The sequence below is a fragment of the Argentina silus genome (assembly GCF_951799395.1).
Source record: "Argentina silus genome assembly, chromosome: 8".
In the NCBI taxonomy this organism is placed as follows: domain Eukaryota; kingdom Metazoa; phylum Chordata; class Actinopteri; order Argentiniformes; family Argentinidae; genus Argentina; species Argentina silus.
This window is the reverse complement of record NC_139662.1, coordinates 24,251,238-24,261,462: the sequence shown is the minus strand read 5'-3', so window position 1 is coordinate 24,261,462 and position 10,225 is coordinate 24,251,238. Positions and strand designations below refer to the sequence as shown.

The 10,225-nt window shown below is 46.2% G+C and overlaps 1 protein-coding gene across 1 annotated transcript; it reads right to left on the bottom strand.

Moving 5' to 3' along the window:
- Positions 1-458: 458 nt before the first annotated feature.
- Positions 459-4,021, bottom strand: pnck (pregnancy up-regulated nonubiquitous CaM kinase; the record flags this gene model as incomplete). The annotated part of the gene is given in 10 exon segments (XM_083675560.1): positions 459-541; positions 727-839; positions 1,031-1,057; positions 1,059-1,092; positions 1,619-1,742; positions 2,223-2,361; positions 2,542-2,544; positions 2,546-2,614; positions 2,719-2,850; positions 3,939-4,021. Coding segments are annotated over 10 exon segments (807 nt in total).
- Positions 4,022-10,225: the final 6,204 nt, after the last annotated feature.

The following is a 10,225-nucleotide window of genomic DNA, read 5'->3' as shown; positions in this document are numbered from 1 at the left end:
TAATACATTACATTTGACTTTACATGTCAAAAATATAAAAATAAAAATATAGGAGGACAGTCACAGAACACAGAACACCATCACCAACACCACCACCACCACCACCACCACCACCATCACCATCACTATCACCAACACCATCACCACCACCAACACCAACACCACCACCAACACCAACACCATCACCATCACCAACACCAACACCATCACCACCACCACCACCAACACCAACACCATCTCCATTCCTAACATTGTCATTTATCATCTTAGGGACAGAGACTCAGTATGTGATACAGAGACAGATCATCATAGACCCAAAGGCTCCTTTTTATGGAGATCTGGAAGGAAACTTTGACCCTGTTGAATGAGCAGAGGTGAGTTGACAGAAGGAGAGGAGACCACAGCGTGTGGAGAAGCCAGTCCTGTTTACACCTCAAGCTGCGGAGCGCCACACCAACTCACCAAGGATGTTTCAAGGCTTTCTCACAATTGTACCTTTTCTCCGGCTCTTTCTGCAACAAGTAACCAATGAAATCCTTCGCTGCACAGACCAATGGCGAGACAAAGACGTGTGACATATTTTTCAAGACAACGAAAATCAGCGAAAGAGACAATGAGAGAAAACATGTTGTCATGCTGGGCTAAGACAATGTTTGTCAAATACTGTATGAGCAGACTTTGATGTAAATAATAAGAACAGTTGTTGACAGAGTATATATTCTGTACCTGAGGCAGAGATTTCATCCCAATAAGGAGAGTCAAACTCATATTCTGCCTTTATGATCTGCCTGTACAGGTGGGAGTCATTCTCATCATAGAATGGCGGGTAGCCACACAGTCTGCACACACACACACACACACACACACACACACACACACACACACACACACACACACACACACACACATAGAGAAAGACCCAAAACCATTAAGCACCATTCAACCTTTCATGTATCTGTATCTAAATGTCAGAAATTGATGTGGGTCAGTTGAGGCATTCATTGATGTGACAGGAATGTTGGTCACTTACAGGATGTAAGTGATGAAGCCCAGAGCCTTTACCGTAGGGCCTCTGCTGCAGGAGCTCTGGGGCTGACGACACAGCACAGGAAGACCATCAGGAGCTTTAACCCACACCATACTGACTCAAATATGTTTAATCTACGGTGGGTGTGTAACCAGGCCAGGCCCAGTTCAGCTCAGCTCGGTTCAGCTCTGTCATTTGAATAAGGGTTAAGCCTACTATGGTGTGGTGCTGATAATGCTATTTGTGAGGAGTCCTCCTCATCTTGCTGCTTCCTCTACTGGCCACCAGGGGCACCAGAGACTCCCTTGTTGTTTTTCCTATTCACCTCATTTAGTGTATTGGCTCCACCTGTGCCTTGTTTTAGCCCCATCTCTATTTTAGCCCCGTCTCCACCTGTCTTTGTTCTGGGGCTGACGATACAGCACAGGAAGACCATCAGGAACTTTAAATTTGACTTGTTTCCCTACGAGTACCAAGTCAAGTTTATGTTTGATTTGAGCAACTCTGAGTCCTGCCTCCTTTCTGCACCTGAACCCATGGTTAAACTACCTGATCACTAAGGGGTTGTAGGATGTACTTGGGGTTCCTCACCCACATAGGCAGGGGTCCCACAGGCAGTGGAGAGGACTCCTTGGTCCTCCATCTTGGACAGGCCAAAGTCACTGATGACGATCTTGGAGTCGACAGATGGATTCTCATACAGAAGATTCTCAGGCTGGGTGAAGAAGGGACATACAGTCAGTTAACATTTGACTATTATTACATGACTGTAGGGTGTCACTTTTAAACGGCTACCAAACTATTCACAGACTAACCAGATCATGTCTCATCACACCACTCACATGTTAACACTATTGTGGGTAAATTGTGAGTACTTTACAATTTAAGATTGTTTGTTTGTCTTCAATCACTCGTCCTCTCTCAAACACAGTCTATATGTTTGTTATTGAGGTGACATCTACCAGTCATACTCTTCAGGCTGTTTATTCTGTGGTTGACTGATTTGTCAATTGTAAGAAATAAGAAATGTGCACAGACAGCAAGTGTGAAAATAATGATGACAGAAGCTGGTTTTATGTCTTTATGTCCGATGCTGTCATGCGTAGCAGCTTCATAGATGGTTAATATTCCAGACAGCTCCATGAACAGTCCAACAGCCAGCCAGCCAGCCAGCCAGCCAGAGCGTGTGCTGTACCTTCAGGTCCCGGTGTACGATGCCCAGCTGATGGAGGTACTGGACAGCCTCCAGCACCTGTCGTACCACATGGCTGGCGTCTCTCTCTGTGTAGCTCCCTCTCTGTAGGATCCGGCCCAGCAGTTCCCCTCCTGTGACACTAGGGGGACAACCACAGGCTGCTATTGTAAAACACACAAACATACCAGATATCAACAATCCATGTAAAGACTGCTGACTAGTTTTATGCTCAACAGATATAAGGATGGCATTCCCAACTCAGTTGGAAGTCCTCCTGTGTGAGGTGATTCTGGTGTTGAAGTTTGATGTTTCTGCTCACAGTCATCACCAGATACAGCTTAGTAGATGTCTCAAAGGTCTCCTCCAGAGCCACGATGTTGGCATGGTTAATCCTGAGAGAGAGAGGGAAGGGGGGAGGGAGGGGAGAGAGAGAGAAAATGTATTCTGTCTGTTTGTCTTGTTATGTGATGTGTAAAATGCGCAGCTGCATGCTGACCTGCGGAGGACTGCGATCTCGTTCTCCAGCATGGCCTCCCTGCCCTTCAGTGCCCTCTTGTGGATGCACTTGACAGCTACAAGTCTGAGGGAGCGCCGGTGCTGAGCCACCCTCACCTCAGAGAACGATTCCCTGGAACACAACCATACTGGGGTTGGTCCCCTGGAACACAACCATACTGGGTTAGGGTTAGGGTTAGGGTTAGTACCATACCATACACGCTGGGGTTGGTCTCCCATTACTCTTTTAAATCAATCAATAATAATAATAATGCATTTATTTTGTATAGCGCTTTTCTCAGAACTCAGACACTGCACTTCCACACTTCCATCACAATCAGTTACAATACACAATCAAATTCATTTGTATAGTGAACAAGAACAATACTAAACATTTTAAACAATAAATACAATACAAACAATATTATCTAATATGATCACTGAACCATAGACCCCCAAAAAGCAAGCCCAGCTAAAAACTCCCCAGAGGGGAGAAAAACATAGGGCCCAGTGGCAAGGAAAAACTCCCTGGGAGGAAGAAACCTTGAGAGGAACCAGACTCCAGGGGGACCCATTCTCCTCTGGCTGATCAGGTGCTGATCAGTAATATGGAATGCGGTGCGTATGATCTGTAATCAATTCAATCAATCATCCGATCACGTATCTTGACACCTGTCTCTCCTCTGAGTCCCTGCCTCTGCTCTGATGTGAGATATTTCATATAGAAGGAAGAGCGCCCTCTGTCTTTCATTAAAAAAAGCATTATAAAGGCATCAGTGGACGATAACAACTCTCAGAGTATCAAGGCTACAGAGGTGTTGATCCAGAGGGGAGGGGTTTGGTACAGAGGGGAGGGGTTTGGTACAGACGGGAGGGGTTTGGTACAGAATGAGGCGTTGATCCAGAGGTGAGGGGTTTGGTACAGAATGAGGCGTTGATCCAGAGGTGAGAGGTTTGGTACAGACGGGAGGGGTTTGGTACAGAGGGGAGTGGTTTGGTACAGACGGGAGGGGTTTGGTACAGAGGGGAGGGGTTTGGTACAGAGGGGAGGGGTTTGGTACAGACGGGAGGGGTTTGGTACAGAGGGGAGGGGTTTGGTACAGAGGGGAGGGGTTTGGTACAGACGGGAGGGGTTTAGTACAGAGGGGAGGGGTTTGGTACAGACGGGAGGGGTTTGGTACAGAGGGGAGGGGTTTGGTACAGAGGGGAGGGGTTTGGTACACTCCCTCCCCCAGCTTCTCTCTTAGCTCAGACACCACTGAGATGTCCTCTGGCTTCTTCCTGCTTTCCTTCATCAGAAGCATCTTCAAAAGGCTGCTGTGCAATTGGAAAAGAAACAGCAAATTCACAACTACTATCTATTGATAATAATAATAATAATTTCAATCAATAGATAACAGCTGATTCCTCCATTCTGTACGCTCCTGCCTCTCTTTCAATACGACCCTCAGCCAAATATGTGTCCATCAGTTGAGTTAAGATACATATTAATTATTGAGGAGAACATATGCAGGACAGTATGGGATGTCTTCATAAGCCTATGATATAATAACTAGTGGCATAGCAGGAGAATAAGAATGACTTCTTCAACATTTCAAACAACTAACCTATTTACCGATGGAGAATAGAGCGCCATCTTACCTGCTGATTGTGTTGGTGAATTGAAATAATAAGTAATAATCCTGCTGTGGAAAAGTCTGTCTTCACAGCTCTCCTCTACTGCCAACGTCACCCTCCACCCTCCACGTCACCCTCCACCCTCCACGTCACCCTCCACCCTCCACGTCACCCTCCACCCTCCACGTCACCCTCCACCCAGCCGCTATGATCTTTAACTGAAATCCTCACTCTCTCTTTCTGAAACGACCTTGGCCACCCACGCACACACACACACACACACACACACACACACACACACACACACACACACACACACACTCACACACACACACACACACACACACACACACACACACACACACACTCACACTCACACACACACACACACACACACTCACACACACACACACACACACACACTCACAGTACAAAAGCTGACTTTTGAAAGGAATAGAGAAGGAGAGGAGAGACAATCAGAAAAAGAGAGAGCGAGAGAGCGAGAGAGGGAGGGAGAAAGAGAGAGGGAGGGAGAGGGAGAGAGGGAGGGAGAAAGAGAGAGGGAGGGAGAAAGAGAGAGGGAGGGAGAGAGGGAGGGAGAGAGAGAGAGGGAGGGAGAAAGAGAGAGGGAGAAAGAGAGAGGGAGGGAGAAAGAGAGAGGGAGGGAGAAAGAGAGAGGGAGAAAGAGAGAGGGAGGGAGAGAGAGAGAGGGAGGGAGAGAGAGAGAGGGAGGGAGAAAGAGAGGGAGAGAGAAAGAGAGAGGGAGGGAGAGAGAGAGAGGGAGGGAGAGAGAGAGAGGGAGGGAGAAAGAGAGGGAGGGAGAGAGAGAGAGGGAGGGGGAGAGAGAGAGGGAGGGAGAGAGAGAGAGAGGGAGGGAGAGAGAGAGAGGGAGGGAGAGAGAGAGAGAAAGAGAGAGGGAGGGAGAGAGGGAGGGAGAAAGAGAGAGGGAGGGAGAGAGGGAGAGGCAGGGAGAGGGAGGGAGGGAGAGAGGGAGGGAGAAAGAGAGAGGGAGGGAGAGAGAGAGAGGGAGGGAGAGAGGGAGAGGGAGGGAGAGAGAGAGAGGGAGGGAGAGAGAGAGAGGGAGGGAGAGAGACATTGCCTCTTGAAGTAAGTCAGTACTCATCAGCTTCAAGAACAGCAGATCCTGTATGAAGCTCACAGTCAGGGGATCGACTCAGCACAACATTTTACATAGCGCACGTGTGTTTGATACCATTCCTTATTCCGTTCCATGCTTTACAACAAGCCCGTCCTCCGATTTCTACCTCCACCAACCTCCCCTGAGCCAACCCCTCTCTGGTGCAGGGAACTGGAACAACTGGATCTCTGAAGTGTTCCTGTGGCGGTTTTTTTGTGTTCTGCTGACGAGGAGGTCTGAGTGACTGAGAGAGAACAGTGATGCCCCAGAGGAACACACATTAATAATTTACTCTGGTGACACAAATTTAGGTGTAGGTTGTAGGGTTGGGTGTAGTTATTGTGCCATGTCTCTGAAATGTAATTTCATATTTAATAACATGATATGATAGTCCCATTACTATCCATATGCTACTTTTAGATACTTTCCAACTTAATATTTGTCCTTAATCCAATTTTTCAAAACAGTCCTGAGCAAAAATTGTCCTCATTTCAGGCAGTGGAATATAAAAAAAAAAGTTTTACATATAGCAGAATATTGTTGTCACAACGCAGCACATGTAAATGTCCAGTGTCCTACAAATCATCTTTCATGTTGCTGTTTGTTTGTTGCTGTTCATTTGGCCACTAGAGGGACACATTGACTTACTATAAGGGGCGGCAGGTAGCCTGGAGGTTAGAGAGGCCGGCCAACAATTGGAAGGTTGCTGGTTGGATCCCCACTCCAGGAGGGATCTGGATGTGAGCTGGTGACTGGAGGGTTACTGGCATCATATCCAGGTTCCTACCACTGCCGTTGTGCCCTTGAGCAAGGCACTTAACCCCGAACTGCTCCAGGGGCGCCGAAAAAATGATGGCTGACCCTGTGCCCAGAGATTCATTCCAACAATTGATGAGAATTGATTGCATGGCAAATAAACAGTCTTTCTTTCTTTCTTTCTTTCTTTCTTTCTTTCTTTCTATAAACCTCCAGTCAAACTCTCTCCAAAAAGCTTAATTCAAGAATAATTCAAAGTCAAAGATATTAATTCACTACAGTTTAGGGGATCTCAGGATGAAATGATGGGGACACCAAGTACCTCTACCACCAAGTACCTCTACCACCAAGTACCTCTGTTCACTCAGTAGCTGTATGCAGAAGGAGTTACTGCCAATAAGCTTCAAATAGTTCCATGTCGCTTCCTGGTTAAACTTTACCCTATTTTACCCAATACAGTTTCTATTGGATTAACCACCGGTTGCCTGGCAACATGCTCTTGTTATAATGTAAAGGAAGTACTTGCTGTTGGCCAATAGAAAATGTACCCCTTCTTCCTTACAGAAGACTGTGTCCATGTGGCGCTCCTCCTGCAGGGCTCCTCCTCCTGGCCATCCGGCTGAGGGTGGTGTGTTGTGAAGCCTATGGACTACATATGTCTTACACCTGTCATGACCTGACCACCCCAGCATATTGACCTTTGAACCCCGGGAAGGATATTTCCAGAAGACGTAATTTATTGAAAGTATCAACACCGGCGTCTTAGTTACTCCTGCTGCTGCTCTGGCCTGTCCTGCATACGCTGCAATGGTGCCTCAGATCAAACTGTCATTAAATGGTTAAATATAACAGGTTGATAAACTACCATCGGACCTTACCCTACTTTTACCCTACTTGAAGGCTCACAAATGATCACACAAGATCTCCAGACTGGCTAGTTTTGGAGGTTCCAGATGCTTTTAGGGTTCATGCCCCCTCCTCTCGGAACGGCCTTCAGGAGGAAGTGAGGAGTCATTGGTCACCTCGGGACCTTTCAGGAGAAGGTTAGAGGATCTCTTCATTGCTGTTTCTGCAGGTCGTTTGTTTTGATTCTGATGCTTTTGTTATGTCCCATCTTTGTTTTATTTATTTCTTCCTTTACATTCATTCTTTTGTAGATTTCCTGGAAATATTGTGTAACTTTGTCTTCATGCTCCTTATGTTCCTTACAGGGCTCTTCTGTAAAAGAGACTCAGGTCTCAGGAAGATGTCCTGCAGAAATACAGAATCAATACAAATAACAGTTTCTGTAACAACAACCTGTCTGAGAGCGTGATATGGTTGGAGCATGGAGGCCTGCTACCCCAAGACAAGAGGCAGTATTTGTAGAGTAGGGGAGGGTAGAGTGGACAAGAATAGACTACAGTAGAGTAGAGTAGGGTAGTGTAGGGTAGAGTAGAGTACAGTAGGGTAGAGTAGAGTACAGTAGGGTAGAGTAACTTAGAGTAGTGTAGTGTAGGGTAGGGTAGGGTAGTGTAGGGTAGGGTACAGTACAGTAGGGTAGGGTAGGGTACAGTACAGTAGGGTAGGGTAGGGTACAGTAAGTAGGGTAGGGTAGGGTACAGTACGGTAGGGTAGGGTAGGGTACAGTACAGTAGGGTAGGGTAGGGTAGGGTAGGGTAGGGTAGGGTACAGTAAGTAGAGTAGGGTAGTGTAGGGTAGGGTAGACAAGAGGGTAGACAAGAGTAGACTACAGTAAAGTAGATGTAGGGTAGTTTAGGTTAGGGTAGGATAGGGTAGTTTAGGTTAGGGTAGGGTAGAGTACAGTAGGGTAGGGTAGGGTAGGTTAGAGTAGGGTAGAGTACAGTAGGGTAGTGTAGGGTAGTATAGGTTAGGGTAGGGTAGTATAGGTTAGAGTAGGGTAGAGTACAGTAGGGTAGGGTAGTATAGGTTAGGGTAGGGTAGAGTACAGTAGGGTAGGGTAGGGTAGTGTAGGGTAGGGTAGGGTAGAGTACAGTAGGGTAGGGTAGGGTAGGGTAGGGTAGAGTAGTGTAGGGTAGGGTAGAGTACAGTAGGGTAGGGTAGAGTAGTGTAGGGTAGGGTAGAGTACAGTAGGGTAGGGTAGGGTAGGGTAGAGTAGTGTAGGGTAGGGTACGGTAGGGTAGAGTACAGTAAGTAGAGTACAGTAGTGGAGGGTAGAGTAGAGTAGGGTATGGTACGGTACGGTACGGTAGAGTAGGGTGGGGTAGAGTAGAGTACAGTAGGGTAGGGTAGCTTAGGGTAGTGTAGAGTAGGGTAGTGTAGACTAGGGTAGGGTACAGTAGGGTAGTGTAGACTAGGGTACAGTAAGTAGAGTACAGTAGGGGAGGGTAGGGTAGAGTACAGTACAGTAGAGGAGGGTAGGGTAATGTATTAAAGGTTTGCGTGAGCAGACAAAACTACTTAATAGAGGAACGTCATGTGGTTACAGCTGTACGGTGGTGGCTCTCTCAGTGACCACCGCTGGTGTAGGAGGGCAGAGTGGTTGTTGATTAATCCCCAAGGAGAAATTAATTATTACGTTCTGGGGGATCGTTTCTGCAGACTAAAGAACAGGATCTGTGTAGTCATATTGTCCAGCTGTTCTGGAAGCTAAATACGCAAGTCAGGCATAAGGAGGTGGTGACTTGTAAACCGAACGTTGCTGTTCGAATTACGCTGGGGACAATACTTTTTTATGCCGTCCGCTAACCCTAACCCTAACCCTAACCCTAACCCTAACCCTAAACACAAGTCGTAATTCACATAACTCGTATGCAATGTATCTTGTGTTTTTGACGTATTTTACATCAAAACAGGTGGTCAAACTCTGGTATTACGATCCCCCAGATCCTATTTCCAGGTCTGCAGAAACGATCCCCCAGAATGTAATAATTTGGAGATAGGGTAGCAAGCAGACAGATATAAGGGCTGTACAGAAAAATCAACAAATAGATTCATGAAGTTATGTTTTAGTTGACAGCTCATTTTTGAAAAACAAAAAAATCTGATTTGTATATATCAGACAAGAACTGGCCAGAACTTACACCTGACAAACACACTGGTTCACCCTCCAGGTGGCAAAGCTCTAAAATGATGCCCTCATGTGATTTTCAGTGATTTTCTGTACATTTGACCAGGTGATTTTCAGCCCTGGATTAACTAGCTTCTAGTCTGAAACAGTTTGGATATAGTCTCCATGGAAACGTGTTATCTGGTGCAGGTTGTTTACTGTCGTCTCTGAAGAGCTCCACTTGAGGCATGTGATGTAACAATCCTGTGGGTTAATAGTATTGTCCCTGAAAGGCTTCTCTCTCTCTCTATCTCTCTCTATCTCTATCTCTATCTCTCTCTGTCTGTCTGCCTCACACATTAACAAAGCTGATTATTGACCCAAGTCAACACTTCTCTCCAGACTCAGACTGTCTTCAGAGATTACATATGGCCTTGTGAAGCCACAGCACGGCACAACAATCTGGTTGCTTCCACAGTGCAGTCTGAGGAACGTCCACTGAGGAGGGGAACAACAAACCTCTGTATGGCTAAACTGGAGACCCATTATACTGTGGAGTACGGTTTGCTATAGCAACACCGTTCCAAATTCCTACCAATCAGATTAGCAGCAGTGACGCTCCCTGTATTATCTTGGTGAACTGTTGTACATTTCCTGTCATGTTCCAGTCAGGTCATTATTGGCCTTTCTAGCGTAGTATACTCAACTTCTATCAAAGGTCAAAGGTCAAAGCCCTGGAGAATCAGCATGTGAAGGGTCTTGAAACACACATTTGAGAGAGAAATCTTTGATTTAATCATAGTCTTATATCTAGCCACAATATCAGTAGTAATCAGTCCACATTTACTGTCTTTGCTACATAGGCTACTGCACTGGAGAGTCCATAAATGATTAAAAAAAGAAATATGAAATAAATGATGTGCAGGTTTTAATTTTAGCACACTGGACATTTACTATCCCCGAGTCCCTCTCAATCGAACTCTCCCA